The sequence below is a fragment of the Belonocnema kinseyi genome, chromosome 1 (assembly GCF_010883055.1).
Source record: "Belonocnema kinseyi isolate 2016_QV_RU_SX_M_011 chromosome 1, B_treatae_v1, whole genome shotgun sequence".
NCBI lineage: Eukaryota > Metazoa > Arthropoda > Insecta > Hymenoptera > Cynipidae > Belonocnema > Belonocnema kinseyi.
This window is the reverse complement of record NC_046657.1, coordinates 86,995,716-87,017,297: the sequence shown is the minus strand read 5'-3', so window position 1 is coordinate 87,017,297 and position 21,582 is coordinate 86,995,716. Positions and strand designations below refer to the sequence as shown.

At 36.6% G+C, this 21,582-nt stretch overlaps 1 protein-coding gene and 1 long non-coding RNA gene across 6 annotated transcripts in view; both read right to left on the bottom strand.

Moving 5' to 3' along the window:
• Window positions 1-8,099: 8,099 nt before the first annotated feature.
• Window positions 8,100-9,684, bottom strand: LOC117173875. Of its 3 annotated transcripts, none has more exons than XR_004467213.1 (4): window positions 9,463-9,684; window positions 8,618-8,887; window positions 8,373-8,476; window positions 8,100-8,285 (listed from the first exon to the last, which is right to left on the bottom strand). It is a non-coding gene; the product is annotated as an uncharacterized LOC117173875 (long non-coding RNA). The 3 variants fall into 3 exon arrangements; XR_004467212.1 differs by having other exon boundaries at window positions 8,618-8,859; window positions 9,463-9,683; XR_004467211.1 differs by lacking the exon at window positions 9,463-9,684 and having other exon boundaries at window positions 8,618-9,315.
• A 5,408-nt stretch (window positions 9,685-15,092) lies between these two features.
• LOC117175103 (prolyl 4-hydroxylase subunit alpha-1-like) overlaps window positions 15,093-21,582 on the bottom strand; it is a 57,852-nt gene continuing 51,362 nt past the window's right edge. For 2 of the 3 annotated variants that reach the window (XM_033364656.1, XM_033364666.1), the window contains 5 exons: window positions 20,676-20,897; window positions 20,281-20,514; window positions 20,130-20,204; window positions 17,119-17,284; window positions 15,093-15,392 (listed from right to left, as the gene is read on the bottom strand). In XM_033364656.1, the coding sequence (XP_033220547.1) occupies window positions 15,322-15,392; window positions 17,119-17,284; window positions 20,130-20,204; window positions 20,281-20,514; window positions 20,676-20,897 (768 nt within the window). In that variant the 3' untranslated portion in view covers window positions 15,093-15,321. The remainder of the gene's footprint in view (window positions 15,393-17,118; window positions 17,285-20,129; window positions 20,205-20,280; window positions 20,515-20,675; window positions 20,898-21,582) is intronic. The other variant, XM_033364676.1, reaches the window with a different exon arrangement.

The following is a 21,582-nucleotide window of genomic DNA, read 5'->3' as shown; positions in this document are numbered from 1 at the left end:
TTTGGAGTTTATTTGAAATTAACAAAGTTTTCCAAGAGGTCAGTGTAATTCCTGAAGTAAATTTCAACGAGAAATTCGTTGGTGAGCTCTTTATTGATCTCGGTTACAGCGTTTTAAATATTGTAAAATCATAAGGAAATTTTTCATTAAAAGTTCCAAGTGTTGTGGTGAGTGTTATGTTCCTCACCGAAGAGTTATACAGTCCTATACCGTTTTTCGATACCTAAGTCAATACCTAAGGCGACACCATAAGTCCTATACCGTTTTTCCATACGAATATTACGAATCTAAACTAAATTTACGTATTACGAGCACATACTTACTATCTGTTGCTAAAAGATTATTATGGCGCTAGCTAAACTTTCGGAACGAGAGAGGGTATCTGTATTAATGACGAATGGTTGGCGAGATCGAATTCGATCTTATGATGAAGTTCGTTTGCTTTTTAATCGCACTTTTCGTAATGGAGAAGGTTCAAATCCTGTCTCAAAATCAAGAATTGAAAGAACTGTAAGGCGCTTTATCTGTCATGGATCCATCAAGGACCTTCAAAGAACTTGTCGGCCAAAATCTGCAGGATCTGAGGAGATGCAGATGGACATAGTCCAAGCATTTGTTGAAAACCCACACCTTAGTTTACGTCGAGCTAGTGATGAGCGTGACGTTGCTGCTGAGACATTGCGAAATATTTTAAAAAGCATTAATTTCTATCCTTACAAAGTTCATGTGGTACAAGAGCTGAATAAAGATGATCCTGAATGTCAGGTTGAATTTTGTGAAATTATCATGGACAGAATTGATAGAGATCCTCTTTTCTTGTACAATACAGTATTTTCAAATGAATCTACTTTCACTTTAAAAGGTGAAGTTAACAGACAAAATTGTAGATATTGGTCCGAGACAAATCCTGATTGGATGTTGGAGAGTCACACACAATATCCACAAAAGACTAATTTTTGGGCCGGTATCTTGAATGATACATTGATACGCCCTTTCTTTATTGATGGTAATCTCAATGCCCGTGCATATGAAGAGATTCTCAGAAACCAAATTGTACCAAAAATAAGGAAGATTGCAGGCGATAATTTTCAAAATATTTAATTCCAGCAGGACGGAGCAGCGGCTCATTACGGTAGGGAGGTTCGAGCATATTTGGATACTCAGCTCCCTTAAAGGTGGATTGGAAGAAGGGGTGAAAAAGAGTGGCTTGCTAGATCTCCTGATCTGACGCCTCTCGACTATTTTCTTTGGGGTTATTTAAAGGGCAAAGTATACTCAACGCAACCGCAAAGCTTAGACGAATTGTAGAATCGGTTTCTGCAACAGACTACGTTGATTGATAGGGAGATGATTCGTAATGCTGTAACTCATTTTTACAATCGCATAGCTTTCTGTCAAGAAACACAAGATTTTCAGTTTGAACATCTTCACTGAAGCGTGAGAGGCAAAGGGACTCACGCTTTTCAAGCACCCCCAAATGTGAGAGGCAAAGAGACTCACGCTAATCAAGCACCCCAAAGGGAACAGAATTTACTACGTCCACGTCGTTGTTCCTGGGTAATGAAAAACGTAAACGTAAACTGCTTGGAAAAAACCTTGAAGATCATCACCAAGGTCAATACAGAGCTCACCAATGAATTTTTCGTTGAAATTTACTTCAGGGATTGAACTGACATGATATATATATATATCCTTGGTTATGATGTTTTTGTCAGCTGGTGCCGAAAATTCGATAAAGAACATGGTTCGCTTCTCGAAGTCAAGAAGAACGATGCCTGGCCTCGAGTGTGCAACAGAAAGAATTGTCGAGAAGTTCCAGTATATAAGGCACTTCCCATTATCCACAATTGACTCGATTTCCCTAGGAGCATTTAGAGGAGTGCTATTAAGGTTAAAGCCGCAAGAGTGACAGAGATGGTAATAAAGCACCCTTAGTGCCGCATTGTGCCTTAGGATGTAGGTTGTTCCCGCATGAATTGAACAAGTAGATAGTATGTGAGATAAATCCTCGAGGTGTGCATGGCACGCCCAGCAGCTATCATTGGTAATGTCTTGGCTCAAAATGTGACGACGGTATGTTAAGGTGGAAATGACACCGTCTTGGCATGCCAAAATAAAACTCTCCGTATCACACTTCAATCAGGGCGATTTAAGGAAAGTAAACGTTAGCTCACACGACATTGACTGACCCTACACATTTCTGTGGAAGATACCGTGCATCCTCTTATTGAGGAGCTGTTCACGAAAGTTTTTCTCTTGTGCTTTCTTAATCCGGGCTTTCAGGAGTGAGTACTCGAGATAGATAAGATTTGATGCATTTTGCTTACCCCTAATACTGAAGTTAAGTCCGACTGTTTTAGCAGCCTCCTCTGTTGCTTTGTACAGAAACGCTCCTTTGTCGACTTCTTCGTGATTCCTGACCATTTTAAGAAGAGGGTCTCTTCCATTTGCGACTCTATGTGCTGTACCCAGAATAATCCTGGTGTGAAGACATTCAAGACTCAATATTCCGCAACCACCTTGATGGCGTGCGATGTACAGTCGCGGAATGGAAGATTTAAGATGCATGCTTTTGTTCATGTGCATAACCTTCCTTGTCTTGATATCAAGGGATCTGAGCTCGTTCTTCGTCCATGGAACTACTCCAAATGAATAGAGTACTATCGGGACATCAAGCATGTTCATTGCAGATACTTTGTTCTTCGCCGACAGTTCGGAAGACCAAATTTGCCGGATGAGACGTTTGTATCTGCTACGGCGAGTATCCTTAATAGATGTCACATCCTGAGTGCGTCAATGTGGCACGCCCAGGTATGTATCAGTCTCTTCAGCGCAGAGGTGTCGTATAGCGCTTCTACCAACAAGCTCAGGATCTTCAGTGATGCCATTAAGTTTTCCTCGCTTCTAGTAAACCTTGGCGCATTTTTCTAACCCAAATTCCATTCTAATTTCCTTAATATAGCATTCGACAATCCCTAGAGCTAGATGTAGTCGTTCTTGGTTTTTAGCATAGATCTTTAGATCGTCCATGTAAAATACATGAGAGACGTTGTACTTTTGATCTGTAGGTTTGTCGCACAAGTACCCGTTGGAATGGCGAAGTGCTCAAGATAGTGGCAATAATGTAAGGCAAAAGAGGAGTGGGGTCATGGTGTCCCCCTGAAAGACAGCTCTCTGAAAGGTGACCTTGTTAGTTGTCACACGATTTCTTTCAGATAAGATAGTAAATCTGGTTTTCCAAAGCGGCATCAATCTCTCTATGCACCTAACGATTTGCGGATGAACCTTTAAGCTTTCCAAAAGACAGATGATAAGTCTATGAGAGGTCGAATCGAAAGCTTTCCGATAATCAATCCAGGCCATCGATAGGTCACGCTGGTAGAATGCTGCATCTTTGCAGACACATCTATCGATGAGCAGGTTCTCCCGACATCCCGCTACGTCTTTCTTTCTAGCATTCCACCAACCACTCCGGAATCAGCTCTTGCGACTTTAAATATGAGGTGAAAAGACGGGCCAAATGCTGATAAGTTGAAGGAAACTTCTTTCACCAGAAGGTTTTGATACAATCTGGTCCCGGTGCGGAACAGTTCTTCATTGCTCTTAATACTTTTTTCACCTCCTCGGTAGTGATGGGTAACATCCATCCTCGGTAGGGATGGTAACTCTGCTGTATCACTCCATACAAAAAAAAATTCTTCTGAGTGTCATATTTATCACCAATTTGTATTTATTATTTTTCAATTAGCTTTACAACATTTTTGTTTATCAAATAGCTGCCTCAATATCCTATTGATGGCCAAAACTAGTTTCCGTCTATAAAATTTAGTGACTTTTTGCATAGTGCTTTGTATTTACCTAATTAACACAACTATTTAAAAAAGTTCCGAAATTTCCTTACCTGTTCTCTGCCATGCGGCGAAGTCTGTTCGCTTTGTTGGAACGGTGGCTAGAAAGTTTTAAAGAAGGCGTGTTTTCGGGTCGAAAATACGACTTATGGCCATCAATGGGTCATGGCCACTCCTTCCAAGACGCACACGAGAAAAGTCATGATTTTAAATTCAAAGGGAACACAAACGGAGTTTGGAATTCTATATTCTAAACTCAACGATGCTCAGGGTTCCAGTAACTGAACCTCTTAAAAAAAAGTAAACGATGCGTAACCTCAGAAATTGTTCTTATTAAGGGCGCCTGAAGGATATGAACCTTGTATGGGGGTGGTCAATCAGTGGGAGATAGATGAGCTTAGCTCGTTCTTGTAAATTTGCTATGCAGCGGGGGTGATTTTTAATTAGCAGTTCTACTGATGCTAAGCAGAAAAAGGATGTTTCGGTTATGGAGTTATTCCAAGTTAAATATTGGGCTAGGGGGGGGGGGGGGGGGGGGGGGGGGGGGGGAGGATTAAATTCAATTATTTTCCCTGGTGAGGGGAGCTGCGATTCGATTTGAGCTCAGAGTTTGCAAGTAGCGTTTTCTATCCTCAAAGTACGCATATAGTCTGGCCATAGAACGTGGTTTCTCCTTTTGATTAGTGGGTGGCGTTCAGTACATTCGCGTCATCTCTTGTGGGCGCATAAAGCGTTACCAGGCCGAGAGGCCGTCCATCTACAAGGTTTGAGAAGGACGGTAAATGCGTTCCGAGGAGTCTCCTGACGGAAATAGTACCCTCTTCTATGTTGGGCGCAATTTATATTATACACTGAGGAAAATTAAAAGGAAAATTAAAAGAAAAAAATGCTAACACAATTACGCGACCGAGAAGAAGGGAGATTTAACCACATATGCAAGATATGCTACCCACGGAGAGTTTATAGGAAAATTTAAACAAATTCACGATGACACGATTACGTGACCCACAGCACGGAATATTTAACCACATGCGCAAAATTTGCTACTCATGGAAAGTTAAAACAGAAATTTAACCAAAAATCACAATGACACAATTGCGCGACCTAGAGCACGGGAAATTTAACAACATGCGCCAGGTATGCTTCCAACTGAGAATTTATAGGAAAATTCAAACAAAATCACGATGGCACGATTACGCGATCCAGAGCACGGAATATTTAAGCACATGCCAAGATTTGCTAGCCACGGAAAGTTAGAAAAGAAATTTGAACAAAAATCCCGATCACACGAATACGCGACCCAGAGCACGGGAGATTTAACAAAATGCGCAAGGTATGTTATACTTGAACAAAACATTTCCGTATGAAAAAATGATCAATTTTACCCCGACGACGGTTACGTAACCAAGCGCCCGGGACCTACACTTTAATAGACACTCAACACAAACGCGAATGGATATTATAAATCGCTATTAACAAGAGGACAATATAAACAAACACGAGCACTGTTAAGACTAACAGAAGCTTACGGATTGATCCTCGAATACGCGTGGAGCGACCGACTCCCGATGTTTTCAAACGTAACGATGAAGGTTGGTGCGAGACGCCTGTCACCAGCAGGCGTAGAAACAAGAGAATAAAGTTTGAAAAAAAGCTGCCTAGTTTATTCAGCAGGAGAGCGGAGAGAACACTGCTGCCACTGGCAAACACTCGTAGACGGCTGACTAGTGAACAGGGGCGGTCAACGCAATGGGAAGTAAGCGGCAATAGATACCTAGCGCTAGCGCTGCGTACAATTGGTCTGTGAACTAAATTGTATATGCATGTTTCAGTGCACGTATATGTATATATAGTTCTTTCATGTGTTTTCGTTTTATTATGATTAAAGGAAAGTAAAAGACTTGAGGCAATTTGAAGAATACGAGACAAAATACAGATAAGCAACATTTTTGAATGCATTAACATCATAATTCCATAATTTTGCACTAATTATTTCGTATGGTAATACGCAAATGAAAATTTGCAAACACAAGTTTTTCAGGTTGTCAGTCGCACATAACAGTTTTAAAATTTAGGGCTAGTGGACCGTCAACGCTTTCGATTTCAAAAGTCAACCTTCCCTTGTCCCGTTCACCCGCTGTCGACAGCAGCGTGCGTACTATTGGTCTGAGAACTAAATATAATCATAATAGTACCCTGCCGTCTACTCCCCATTGCGGTGACCGCCCGTGCTAGTGAAGTTGCTGGCTGCCCGAAGGCAGCAGTGTCCTCAATTTTGGCAAATTTTAAACTGCGCTTGCGTAGCACCGACATCCCGATTAGTCACTGTTAACGCGCTGATTCTGAATTATATAAATATTCGAGTTTAATATTTATGATAAATAATGACTGGAAAATGCATGCAAAGTACTTTCTTAATCCTAAATTAGAGTTTTTGAGCGACAGATGAAAAAATAATCCGATTTTCATACAAAAAAAAACGTTATTAATTTTGACTTCATTCAGGTCTACTTCAAATTATCTAAAAAATGTATGATATAAAATTTATCAGTGCAGTAATTTATTATTCTTAATTCATTTTTTGTAATTTTAGTGATTTTATTTTAAGTCACATATTCAAAATAAACGCAAACTTAATTTTTCAACTCGACAAAGACGAGATTGATCATTGAGGAAAACAAAGATGATTTATTTCTCTAAACTCAGAATTTCTTACCTCTTTTTCATTAAAATACAATTTTTTGTATCCAAAATCTTATTTTAGGATTAGGAAAATTCTATTGGGCATCTCTCAATCATTATTTATTTTAAATATCAAATATGAAAATTTATTTAATTAAAAATCAGCAGGCTAACAGTAACCAATCGGATTGTAGGCGCGACGCATGCGCAGTTTGAAAATTTCTCAAGGTTGGGGAAACTGGCAGACAGCCCTGCACAGAACTCTCAGTGAAGCGCTGATTGGCCCCATGTCTGTAGCAAGGGGAAAGAGAAGGGAAGGAAAAGAAAGGACAGAGGAATGCGTGTATACGCTTCTCAAACATCTCGAGTTTGTAGGGATACCGTGCACAGCGCTCATACTGGTCAATATGGCACTACAATCTAGGTGGCCACAGGTCCTGCTTCTCGCTGTAGTGTCGCCTGTCTACTCGAATATCACTCGACAATCACTCACTGTCCGACCGACCCGTGGATCACACGTTTTACCAGGGAACGTGCAATGTTCTCTATTTTGAATAAATTCTAAGTTGTTGAGTTTTATTTCGGTGGTTACTTATTTCATCCTGGTGAGTTTAATTATGGGATATCTAATGGAGTCAGATATCATTATAAGCAATTACTTTTAACCATAACTGCAACATAGTGCGAATATAAATACGTATATAATCCAACAAATACTATTCGCCTATAAGTTAGCGACGCTAGCACAACCTCACAAAAATATGACGCAGGCGGTTGAGTCAGCTGATTCATATTTGTTATTGTTCATAACCAAAAGTCAGTCATTCTTTTCAAGTGCAATTTGAAAACTGCAATTGCAAGATTATAAAATTTCATTGTAATCATGAATATAATAATCAAAAATCATTTCCAAGCAATCAAGCTTGACTTTTTTCGAACAAAATTGGTAAGAAAAGAAAAATGCCTCTTGTTTTTTTTCACGTGAGTTACGTTCAAGAGCAACGCAATGAACATGAACATTTCATCACAGGAGCAGTTGTACGTGAAACTTCCTTATCTATCAGTACTCCAAAAAATGAAAACTTATATTATCCAAAAATTGAGGTACTTAATATTTGAATTTTTAACGTGTATTTTTAATAAACCCTACGTTAATTGATTTTGTTCTTACGTTAATAGGTTTTTTTGCCGTGTATTGTTTTTTGTTTATTCATGTAGTAAATTTAATATAATTAGACACATATTTTTGCTTTTTTTTATAAAACGAAATTTAAAAGAGATAGCGTATTAAGAATTGACACCTTATGCCGTCATAAGCATGTACAGTATATTTATATATACAAAATTAAAAACTCGCGTAACTGTTTTCATTTTCTGAATTTGCTTGTCGCGTTCAGTATTGATTTTACATCTAATTTTAAATCAAGTAACATAAATGTTATGTTTCTTGTCAATGAGAAAATTATTTAATTAATATCATGAAAACCATTATATTAACCAAGTACCTAAACCATTATATTAGAAAGTAAAATCAAATCGAGCTGTGTCGCTGTTCCAAAACACACGATGTAAAAAGTACAGAAGCATCATTTATTGACTAAAAGGAAAGGAACTAACATTCCATAAAAAGTATATTTTAAAACAGCAAGTATTAAGGCCGTTCATTCGACAGCCCTGCCAATTCCAATCCGGAATCTGTTCCTTCAAACTCGCCGCACTCTAGGTCAGATATCCAAACGGTCTCAATTTTGGAAACTAAAACAAAAACAATAGTCAAAAACTCTAAAAATTATTTTTAATGAATTATCAACAGCATGACAATAACATCGAAATCTATATTACCTGTTGGATCCCGAAGGACGTTTCTACATTTACCGGTGTGCTCGGCATGCATCATAGGAGCGAATCGTCTACATACACAGAACCTGTACCTCGTGCTATTCACACTGAAAGTAAAAGAAGAAACATATGTACAAATAAGGCAGCTTGCACAATAAGAGAAAAGAATGCACTCAAAAGCGAAAATTAAAGCTAAGAAGAAAAGCAACGTGTAAGAGGAAGTGAAAAACAAAACACTATATTCTTACCTGAGACAAATCAAAGATTCAGCATATACCTGTGTGCACAGCCAACGCTCGGGATCGGTACGCGGCGACAGATGCAGGCTGATGAGATTACAAATCTTATCAGCGCGCTGATTCAACCCACTCCTAGCCTCCTGAAGTTCCGCATCTAAAATATCCGAGAGTTTGGCACCTTGGACTTTTCTTGGACGTCCTCGCCCCACTTGCAGACCTTACCCCTTACGAAGTTATCAGAAGATGACGACCTTTGCACGGAATTATTGAGTTGCGAAACTTTAGATAAAGCAGAATAAAAGCATAAGGCAGTGCCCAAACTCAACAATTTGGAATAAAAGTCTTTGACTAAGAGACACCCTGATGGTACCCTCCTAGGAATATTTAAAAACAAAACCAAAATAAATCAAATCTAAATTTTAATTCGTTTGAACAACTTATAATCTACTACAGGCCTAATAAAGACTAACAAGAACTCCCAGCGATTGAAATTTATTGGCGCTATCAATTACATTTGTCTTTAGAGCAAGAGACGATACACGCACGAGAAAACCCTTACGATTTTAATCTAGACGGTGAATTATGACAAAATCACTAATGGTGACTTCACTATTAATACTGCAACGACATACAAATAAAATTTTCGAGAATGTAGTCTATCTAAGACCCCCAAACCGCATTTGAATTTGCATTTAATGAACTTTCAATATGAGTTACTCGTAATAATAAACTTTTAATTTATCAAGTACTGCACAGAGAATCCGAGCAAGAAATCAAATTATTAATGAAGTTTTCCGAAACTATGCAATTATAATTAAACTAAGTAAACTCAATATACTTAATACAAAACTCACAAGAAATTCTAGACGTAGCAGTATTCCCTTATAGATCCATATCAACTTTTTGTGCCAAACAATAGTCCTCATACAGAACAGTGGATGCCGAATCAGAGAGAGAACTACCGGTCTCCATGGTGAAATGAGTACTGAGAAACTACGATGCAAATACGGCTCCAGATGAATGATGATATCATGTAAAATCTGATGACAGTTTGAACATTTTCTGCAATGAAGAAAGACAAGAGACAAGAAGAGTGAAAAAATGAAGAAATACTCACCATAATTCATCTAGTAGTACCAACTTAGCAAACACAATACTATTACACAAGAATCATCTACATATTTACTATCAAGCACAAATTTTTTTCCACTCAAATTAAATTGCTTAATAGAACAAAGTTTACATCTATAAATTATCTAGGAAATATTAAAAAGAAAAAATGAAGTTTGTCAAAGAATTATTATGACAATCAAATATTTCATAATATTTTCAGTCGTATGTAAGTATAACGCCCAAATATACGTAAACTGCCTTATCTTAAAGAAAACCATTAGACAACGCATAACTAACTCATCTGACTGTGTACCTAACCACGTTAAACGCACTGCGATGCCACAGGAAGGTACAGACACGGGAGATATCGATAGTTGAATAACGTACCGTAATTGAAAGAAACCTTATAAGAAATTCATTAACCTGAAGATAATTAAATAATAGCAGATAATCTATACATGCGTATATGTTCATAAGCTGAATATGTGGAATAATGAATTAGATACATAAGTATGTTTACATACAAAGGTATGATAGAAAAGTAACGGCATGCGATGCGCAAATGAAGTATTACGTAAATGGTGAGAAACATTATAATCATAAGTGTCTGACCAAATCACTAAATATTAACAAGTTATTAATAGAATTCATGTTTCTGAAAGAACGAAAGGTGAGATAATCGGTAACCAAGAGTGTCAGCAAAAGTAAACCCACTTAAGTCGCTCGCGTAACTTCATATTTATTAACGAGATTCAATGTTTTGAACGTACGTGCTCTTCCAATTTTGGTTTAATTCGTGCTTTTTCCACCTTTAGCACGCCCATAGGGAACAGGGACTATATAAGCCCTAGAAATACCCCTGTTAATCGTCTTACGTTCCCGCCAGTCTTACTGTTCACTTCGATCCACGAGTAACAAATCACTTTGACAAGGTTGCAGTTTCTACCTCATAATGACACTATCTCTTTTGTTCTATTTTCGATACTATCCTCGCCGAATTGCTCGGGACGTCACAGTCATCCATAGAATGTTAAACGTAGGTGCCACTGAATACTCAAAATCACCCTGTAGTTCCCAATGTGCAATTGAACAATCAAAATCACCCTATAGTTCCTCATGTTCCGAATGCCAAATGAAAAAAATATTGGCGATACCGAGCCACGTACAAACGTTACAGATATCACAGAACATTTAGGCAATTCCCAATATTTTACCGGTCTGCATTTCGCTAGCGGTTTTCATAAAATCGAATTAAATCATGCGAACAAATGAAAAGCAGCCTTATCATTTATAAATGGGTAGCGTGAATGTATCATAATGCCCATGATAATATCCCCGCAGGATATTATAGAAATTTCATTAAAGATTTTCCCGCAAAAATAAGGCGTTCAATGCTTTATCTAAAAGTTTTAAAAACAATGCGATGGGGAACACCCCAGGCACTACTGAACAACAAGAAGACCGAATTCGTAAATTCCTCATTGAAAGCAATGGCCCGGGAATTCAACATCTACCACACTACCGCCCCATTTTACAATGCACAATCCAATCCCACCGAACGGGTCAATTGGGTTCTGAGAACAATAGTAATAATATTTATTAAACATGATCATCGAAAATTGGATCAATACCTTTTCAGAATTCAGATATGCCTTTAACACTACCATTCACTCCTTAATAAAAGCAACATCTGCTTTCTTGAATTTTGGTCGCAATCCTAAATCTGTAATTTCCGTCCACGCTCGGGAAGTACTAATCCTACCCTATCCCACTAAAGTAGCGACTTAAGTAACCCGTGCCGTCAAAATCCGACAGTTATTGCTACGGCTGATTGGTAAAGAAGTGGATCTTACTGATACGTTCTTTTTCGGTCGGCGTTTCCCCATGGATGGGGTGTTTTTACAAGACAGATTTTTAAATCATTTAATTTAATTTATAATGTAATTCTGGAGCGAAATCTGGTACCTCGGCATATGGCATGGTACTTCAAGGACACACTAAGGATTATTTTAAAAATTTAGGATTAGTTCGTAAAATAGTTTTGTTCGTTAGTTATGATCTTGCCTCATCGATACTCTCAACGAGGAGATCGAGGGATTTTGGAACTCTATAGGCCTGCAGAGGATTGTGATTTTCTCGCTGTTGTCACAAAAAATTAAGAATCAAAATTTGAATTTGAATCCGGTTTCCGGTTTTCCGTTTGCTGCCTCCAATAGTCCCGGAAGCTGGATGGAAACCTTAGATACCTCCAGAGCCAGAGATGACCCCGGATCATGTTTCCTAGGCTTTGGGAATGAACTTAGTAGTCAGGAGCTATACTTGCGTCTGCATCAGAGATTCCTTTGATGTAAGGGTGAAGCTGCATGGGGTAGTGAAAAAAGTATGGTGTGGGAAGGGATTCCCAAGAGGGTGTAGCGAGAGATTGATCGTGCCACTGTACAAAAAAGGGGATAGGAGAGACAGAAAAGTCATAAGGAAATTACGCTAATAAATACTGTCCAAACGGATTATTACATTCGAGCCAATCGACCGAAATCGTAATGCGAGAAAAAAGGATGAAGTGTCTACATCATCGACATTGCTAGTCAACTTAACTAAAATTTGCAGTCAACCTATACAACAAATATCCATAAGTACAGCGAGCTAAGACATGAAATAAAGACCATATGGAAGAATATAAAGCATGCCTCTATTCATCTTATTGAGATTTCGGCTACAAGCATTGTGCACGCAAGAGTAACTGAACATCTTAATCACTTAGTAGTCCGTAAGGTATTCACAGCAGCTTAGAAGGTGTACTCTTGCCACGTACAATGCTCGCAGCCACTGTTTATGTATAAGATCGATAAAAGACGAACTCTAAACTACACTGAGCATTCCTGAAAGCCCTGAAACTCGCTAACGCCAAACCAGCACCCTCAATGCCCACTAACCTAGCCTAAATGCCCGTCAATCCTTTACAAGTCCCGAAAAAACTCCCTAAATGCCCGCCCAAACTACCTAAATGCCTGCATAACCTTCCTGACTGCCTACTTAACCTAACTGGCGTTTATAAAATGACTGAACCTCCATAAATTCCTGTCTAATCACCCTATGTGCCTGCGAAACCTCCCTAAGCGCCCGCTCTACTTCCCTGAATGCTCAACAAATATTTCTTAGTGTCTGCTATCTCTCTAACTTTCATAGTAACTGGCATTCCTGAAAGACCTAAGCTTTCTTAAAAGTCCACCTAACCTTCCTAAATGCGTACTAAACTTTCGTGAATGCCCGACCAATTTCTATGTCCGTTAAAATACCCCTAATTGTCCGTGAACCTCTCTAGATGCCCGTTACATTTGGCTACGTGTCCGCCAAACTATCATGCATGCCCGACCTACTAATCTAAAAAAAAGTAATCTAAAAAAATTTCTTCTGTTTCAAGAAATTATTACGCTTTAAGCATGGACATTTTTTTCTGTTCTTTAATTCAAACATGTTTCCAATAAAAATTGATTCCGTTTGTTGTGAAGCAGTGATTTTCTTAGTCTAAGAGCAAGAAAATTTATTTTTGAACAATGTTTAATTCTTATATGAAAACATGTTAAATGACTTTGATTTCTTTTTTTCAGTTTTTATAACAAATTCATTAATAACACTGCTCTACATGAGTTTTGCGAATAAGTTGGCACCTAGTGTTTCTGAATGTATTTTTCGTGCTGAACACGAATCTGGGTTCAAAAATTCCCATCGCGTCCCATTTTTGAGAAAATAGGGATTGCAACCCCTAAAAATGGCGTTTTTAGCCCTTCTTGGAAGATTTTAGAGCTGAACCATGACACGCTAGAAACTTCGCTAATAACAGAAATCAAAAGTTTAAACAAGCTCTTTTAAATGAGCTGTATGCAAAATTAATCGCATGCTCCTTAGAGCGGGGAATGATGTTTTTGTCTAGGGGTTTTGGAAGAAAATGAAAACAGAAAGGATGTTAACATACCTACACATTCTCTGAGGCATAATATAATATGAAGTGCTTTTAAAGGTCTTAAAAGTCGCTAATTACTGAATTTTCGTAATCATCGTGACGAGCATATGCGAATAATTTAATATAGGGCTCATTTAAAAAGGTTTTTTCAGCTCTACATTGTTTCAAAAATGGCTGAAAACGCCGTTCTAAAGGGTTTCAACCCTATTTTTTTAAAAACGTGACGGGTTGGGAAGTTTTTGAACCCAGGTTCGTCTTCAGCACGGAAAATTCATTCAGAAACACTAGGTGTCATCTTATTCGCATCACAAAAATTAAAATTTTCATGGCAGTTTAATTAATATTTTAATAGTTTTCCTTTAAAGTTTTTGGCATCCCTTTCCGTAAATAATTTAAGAATTCAAATAAGGATGCACATGCAAATTTTTTATGCTTTACTTTCTTGAAATTGAAACATTAAAAAAGTTATACGGCACTTTTTAAGAAAAAGATTTAAAACGCTAGAATCAAATTAAAATTTAAGAATCCTCAATAACATACACTTTAATAATTGCACTGCAATCTCCTTATTGCAGACACTAGTAAATAGTATTATTATAGGGCTAATTGAGGACACAAGTGTTTCATTTAATGTACTGATTTTTTTCTCGAATATTTTTTAAGCATCCTTCCTCCGTAACGGATCCACCAAATAATCTTTCTAATTTTTACTCCAGATTTGAAAACAGCTTCTTTGAAAACCCCTAGATACCACGTGTCAAGTAGATTTAACAATTTTTCTAAAAACTCGTCGGCAATATTTGATCCGTCTTTTCGCTTTTCAATATTTTGACGACGGGTACAGATTGAGCGCCCTTAAAAGCCATACTTTCTCCATTCAAAACTTAAAAATCGATATCTTATTGCATGTAGACAATAGTTTGTAAAGAGTAAGCGCCGGAAATGTAGATATTTACTTATTTCTTGCAAAATAATGAATCTCTGCGAATAAGCGTCGATGCATTAAGAGTGTGCTTAACTTAATAAAGTTGGCTCCTAGAACTTTGCACGTCGTTTCTATATTATTTTACTCTTACTTTTTAGCATTTAGCGTATTTTTTCAAAAACCCAGAGACTTACATACCCACCCTTCCGCTACTGCGAAACCCATTTCAATATATGAAAAGTTTTAAAAGTATATTTTCAAAACCTTAGATTCGTATTGTCGTAGGTTGTTGGTAAGCTTTAAGTGCTTCAGAGAATTCGGCATTTGTGCGCCCTCCGCTTCAAAACACTTAATGTGGTTAACTATTTTTTGACAACTTATATATTTTTTATACTTATACATTTTTACCCATTCTCTGAGATTTATATAGCGAAATTTTTATAAAATATACGCTCAAGGGTATTTGAATTGATATCATGCTAAACTCCTCTTATTACGTGACATCCTATTTATTATTTTTCTATAAGGTGAATACACATACACACATCAATATTATCTATAAAACAATTCATATTATAAGTTTTAAGTAATACTTAACTTCAAAATAAATAAAAATAATTTCTCATGTTCTATTTCACTTCCATATTCTGTAGAATTTCTGGAATTCCAGAGAATTAATTTTGGATTCTTGAAACCACCTTTCACCGTGGTTACTTATTCATTTTCCAATAAAGTACAGGGCCTGAGAAATTCTTGGCCTACTTCGTGCAGCCATATAGTCGCAACTGTAATTAAATAAAATATGATATGTGACGTTACTCGAAAAAGGGCACTTAAAACGAAAAATAATTTTCAAGTTTCCAATGCTACCGATAATTTTGTAGCTGCTTTTTCGCAAAAAAACAATATGTTTTAGCAATAGGTTTACTTTTCTCTAGCAATAGGTTTACTTTTCTCTCTAAGACTTAAGGATAGGCCAAATATTTGTAAAAATGTTGTAAAGTATTTATTACAAGCTTCAAGACAATGTTTAAAATAGTGAAAAGAGTTCGCGAATCATTCGTTCACTATCTAAATAGTACAAATATATATTTCGAGTGTTTTGGAATAATTCGCGAATTTGTTTCAGTATTTCCAGGATTATCTTGAAACTTGAAGTAAGCGTAATAAGAAATTTTTAGGAATTTGTGGCATAACCTAAAGTCTTAGAGAGCGCATTATGACGCATACACTTTGAATACATACATTTTTGAATTGCGCGCTAACGTCGTCAGCGCCTTCTGGCAATAAATTTGCAATTCTAGCTACCAATATTGAGCGCTCTGCATGTTTTACAACTATGCAAGTGATAAAACGACCATATTAGCACCGAATCTATCAGTAAGATAAATGGCATACGCGAATTTATAATCTCATCCTTTCCACCTGTTTAATAGAACGTCTTGGACCGTTGAAAATCCGCTTAGTAGAGAAGAGATTTAAGTCTTCTGGGAGCAAGTATATAGAGGTACTTCTGAGCTAAGAAATACTCTTCAGATATATCGTTCCTGTGCAACGTTTGCCAGAGGCAAGATATGCAACGTCGAGAGGAAGAGTGTCCGCTTATCACTGCTGAAGAAGTAAACAAAGTTATCACTACAACTAAGAACTTTTCAGCACCGAGGGCCAAATAAAAACAATAGATGTTGTTGGTAGAAGTTCACTTCTATGGAACAACATTTAGCTCGTATATTTAATAATTTCTTAAACGGAGAACGACACATCCAGCAGTGGTTAATAGAAGGACATACGGAACTGATCCCTGAACCGTTGATTGTCATGTCCAAAAAACTATAGTCCCATAGCTTGTTCAAACACCAGATACAAGCTATTCGCTGACATCATTAAAGAGAGGATATTAACATCCATTGAGCTGGTGTGATGTGCAATAGTTAAACAGCGTTAATGCAAGAAAAGGCTAGCAGGTGTCTATCATCTTGGTTTTCGGTCCATTTTAGATCAGCGCTATCGTAAAAATTTGTTTTGAACAACAATCCATATAGTATATATATTGTTGAATTGGGAAGACTTTAAGTTTTCACATTTGGCTGACGTCGAGTACAATACACGAGTAGAACAAGTGCAAAATGCGAAGACGAATGAGTCGAGATGCAGGCAAGTGTTGCAGTCGCACGAGTAGAAAATATACTTATACGAACGTGTATCACGTACTATTTTTTCCAACGTCTGACCGAGAAAATATCTTTATCAAATTGATTAGCCAAGATTTATTCTTATTGGTATCAGTACTTTCGACGCCGACGTGTTGTTATAATCAAATGGTTTATGCATTTGTATGAGAAATAAATATGTTTAACTGAAAAATGTGATTTATTATTAAACTGCACGAAAAAAGGCGTGATCTGTGTGTTTTAATGCGCGCCCATCCCTATCTATTTCACCCCCTGAGAAGTTTAAATGTATTTAATTTAAATCTTGGTTTTCTTGTAATATTTTAAAGAAGAAACTTACTCCATTTTGTTCCAGAAATTACTGGACATGCTCCATGTAAAGTTAAAGTATCTCCTTCTCCATTTCGTTTAAGGTTGTGCCAGAATACTGCACTACCTTTTTTTGGCCATACGCTCAAATCTAAGTTAGGAAAAGCTGTACCACCTCCTTTAGGGACGTCATTTAGCTAAAAAGTAAATTTTTTCTAGAGTTTTATATGATAAATATCTTGAAAGAACATTAATCTTATATTCTTTGCCCTGAGAATCATAGAAGTATTATTAAATTGGCGTTTTCTGTCAAAAAATGTCAAGAGATTTTTTGGGGATTTGACGCACAGAAAACATTAAGGTATTGGTTCGTTCTTAAAGAAAACATTTAACATATGCGATTATGGAAATCATAAACTTTTGGTGCGTTTTTCGAGAAGCGGGAATTGTAAAATTTCAACCGTGAGGGTAGGTCATTTGCTTGAAAGCAAAACAGTTTTGAGTTGCAGTAATTCAATTGAACAATAGAGTAGTTGTAACTCAAAATTTTATCCATTGTTGTCTATGAGGAAACGAATTTTCTGAAGTATGTTTTTCATTTGCTTTGGAGAAACAAGTGACTCAAAATTTATTTTTCTTTATTTCTATCACAGTTGCTGTAGATCTCATAGTGTATACTTTTGACCGTATTCGAAAGCACCATTCATTGTAACTACCGTATATACTATCAAATCGAAATTATCTTCGTTTTGCAGAAATAATATTCTCTAGAATTTAAAAAGACTCTTTGTTAATTCGAAAGTATGTTTGACAATTTGAATACAAAATTTTCTCGATATAAACGTGCATTTATTTTTCTTAACTTTATATGCTTGAGCTTCATATAATCATCAATATTTTAATCTATGGTACTGTACTCCTGATTCAAAACTCGAAATATTTCACTCAAAGCAGAATTTATTGGATTATTGATATAAGCTATTGTATTAATAATGCGGAATTAAAAAGCACCGGCACTTTTGATTCAAGAGTACTTTTTTCTCAGTGCATGAGACCACTAAATGTTAATTAACTATGTCAATAGTTAATGAATATTAAAAATTTATAAGAATAAGATCAATTATTTTCGGTTAGCTACCCAAATTTCAAATTTAGGATCATATGAAAAAAAAACATTCCAGTAATATTGGTAATAACTGATAGTAACTGCGCACACTTCTTCTTAAAATCAATTAGCCAATAAATAAAAGCAAACCAATTTTTTCACTAACAAGCATAACTAACAAATAAGAGGAGGAGCTTAATATTTTCGTCAAGTACTAATTCTATTTCGAAACTCACTAAACCCAAAGAAAAGTATACCATTCAAAAATTCCAAATCAGCCCAATAATTACTGGAATTTTGATTCAAACAATTATTCAGATGTTTTCCCTTATCGGCTTAGCGACACTGCACGTGCCTTGCAGGAAATCTAAGTTGCACACATTTTTGAAAATTCAGCAATTATGGTCACGCGGGCCAAATCCGGCCACGACAGTTCCCAGGCAAAAAATGCACGCATTTCTAAAAACCCTACCTAAACTATTTGTACCATTGCCTATGAGGTGTATCCTACTTGTTACCTTCAGACAGTCGTTTAGCACTTCTTCTCGATATCGGTCTAATGGTCTAAGCGGAAAGATCCCAATTAAAGTCCAACTTGCCCGTCGGCATTTTACCTCGCGCGGGACTCGGTACGTGGGTTATCACTCCCATAAGTACGTAAAGCGGAAGAGCAGTGTCTAATAAAGAGGGTTTTTGCGACGATAAATTTGAAAATCCAACAGATGCAAATCAGATAAATTCAAAATAAATTAGCTATGTGCAACCAGTGTTAAAGTGGGGTTAAAGGACTAGAGTGACATGACAGTTCGCGCGCCGTGCCACGCGAGTGAAAAAGTGGCAGACGACTCTTCGCGATAGCAGCGCATCTGTTCAGCAATGTATCACTCCCCTTTCGGTGGGACGGCGAATCGTGTAGTGACGTATTGAAAATATCGTGAAAGCTTAGAAGACGAAATTGCTTAGCCCGCCAACTGTCTAGTTAATGTGGAGATAGACGGTTGTTTTTTTAAGAAATATAAGTTGTGGTTAGGATCATTTTAAGTGTTTTGGATAAAGCCTCTCGGTTTTAATCTTAAAAAAAGGAAATAGTCATTTACTTCCGTTCATAGAACCCAACAAAATTTCAGGACTAAAAGGGTTAGGGCTCCCAGTCCGGGAGTAGGTGAAAGTATCGAGCAATACTTAAAAATAAAAGAGGGCACTCCCTTCTAAGGTGGTCTATTGGTTTGAAACCTCCGGCAATGAGTGAATGGAATGGTGAATCCTAACGAGCAAGTCAACCCACGGTATCGATTTGCTCGTTCGTAACATAAACGGCAAAATTGGTGAATTTTGAAGAAGTATATGAGCTGTTGAAGTTGGCCGGGTAAGTCTAACCCAGTGTTTACAGCTTGACACTGAAATATAGTGTGTATACCAAGGGTTAAGTCTACAATCGTTTAATTTGGAATACCTTATTTATAATTGTTTATTAAGTCAAATATTCGGCTATATAAAACATTAATTATCAAAACATTTTTAGACTTTACAATCATTAATTTTTAATTTATGATTGATAGAACACGTTTTCTACTAGAAATATCAAATATCCCGGGTCGAAAAATAAATGCACTATTATTTAAATAAGATTTAAGTCACATGGTTTCGGGCAAAAGTCGGATTCCGAAATTTGTCCAAAATTTGTATTTAGGGCTACTTTAGAACTGTACAATTTAAAGTGTTTTTTGGAGATGATTCAACTTTGAGACCTCTCTTTTTATTTATAATATTAACTTTTTGAACATGAAATTATTTGATTTTGAATACCTTCAAATTTATATTTGTTTTCCATTATTTTCATTTATTTGTAAATTCTTTTTTATGTATTTTAAATGACACATTGTTTAGAAATAAAATATTGAAGGACTGAGTTCCTCCTGTATAATGTACACACTTACATAAAACAGAACTGTGGCTATACGATTTCCAATGCCCCTTCGTTGAAAATATGTGACTGAGTCGAGGTACTCTTTCTGAAAAGTTAAGAAGTTATTATTGTTTCAATTACTACTAGCATTACGCAGATTAGCTTATACATAGTTTACTTACTTCTATGAAATCGTAGTGTGGTAAATAATGGCCCCCGATTTCATAATAACCTATTTGTAATGGTTCTACTGAGTTCGCCGTCAAACCTGTCATATGCTCCACTCGACGATTCAGAATATTCACGAGTTTATTTTCGTAATCTTCAATCCAGGCAATTTGACCAACTCTGTCTGGGGTAGTTTTCTCTAAAGAACCTTCATCCTCGTCGAAATTTAGTACTTGCGCAACTTTTAACTGCATCAAATAAAATATCCTTCTTATATTGTGTGTTATAAATTGAAACTTGTCGTACTTTGATAACTTTTAAACATTAGAGATACTGGACTGGATACATTTCATCTGGATTAATTTTTTTATGAATGAGAATGATGAAAAAATGTAAAAAGTCCACTAACCTTGGGTTTTGCCAACTTTTGGAGGAGCTCTATTTCCCCTTCATAGATTACGTCGTGGTATACAACAATTCTAGGATCCAGAACGATTTCTTCTTCTTTAAAGGGTACTATTCTGAGAAAAGGAATACCACGATCGACAAATCGGCATTTTAATTGTTTCTGAATATCCATAGGTAGTAAAATTTCTCCATCACAAAGGCTCGTGTACTTTGGCCAATTATACTAAAATGTTAAAATATGTCTGTTTTTTCTGCGGTTCGTCCATAGGTACGAGAATTTTCGGAAAAATAAACCGATAGAGTTAGGAGTTGAGACAAGAAGTCCTACGTCTGGCTTTAAAATTTTAATACTCTGTAAGAAAAAGCCGCTGGATTTTGAGTCAAAGACATGTTCGAACATTATACTTTTGTAAAACAATATCAGTTTGATTTTTGTCAACTTTTTTTGTCTTTCATTTTCCAGAAAATGTGTAACGGAACCAGAGAAATGACCTTCAACTTTAAATACCTTGAATTTGAGGCCCTCGAAACGTGCTAAAATTAGTGTAAAAAATAAAAAAAAACAAGTATTCTTCAGTATTTAATTTAAAAATGACAACTTTTTCATTTTAATAAATTTATTATTGCAGTCAGTAGAGCCAAAAATGTAAAAAGTAATTATCTCGGAATTGGATATATCTCGGAATTGGATATGGATTTTAAGCTGAAATATAATTTGGGAGAAGCCTTTTGGTTAGGCGGTTTTGTCTCAAAATTCGAGTGGTCGATAAAATTTATGATTTTCCGGTTGAAAACTTCTAAATAATTAAGATCCTAATCAGTCACACAGACCTCTCCCAAAAAAGAACCATTCTGATTCACCTAACGAAAGCCATAGGCACAAACTAAACCTCATTTTCGCTACACAG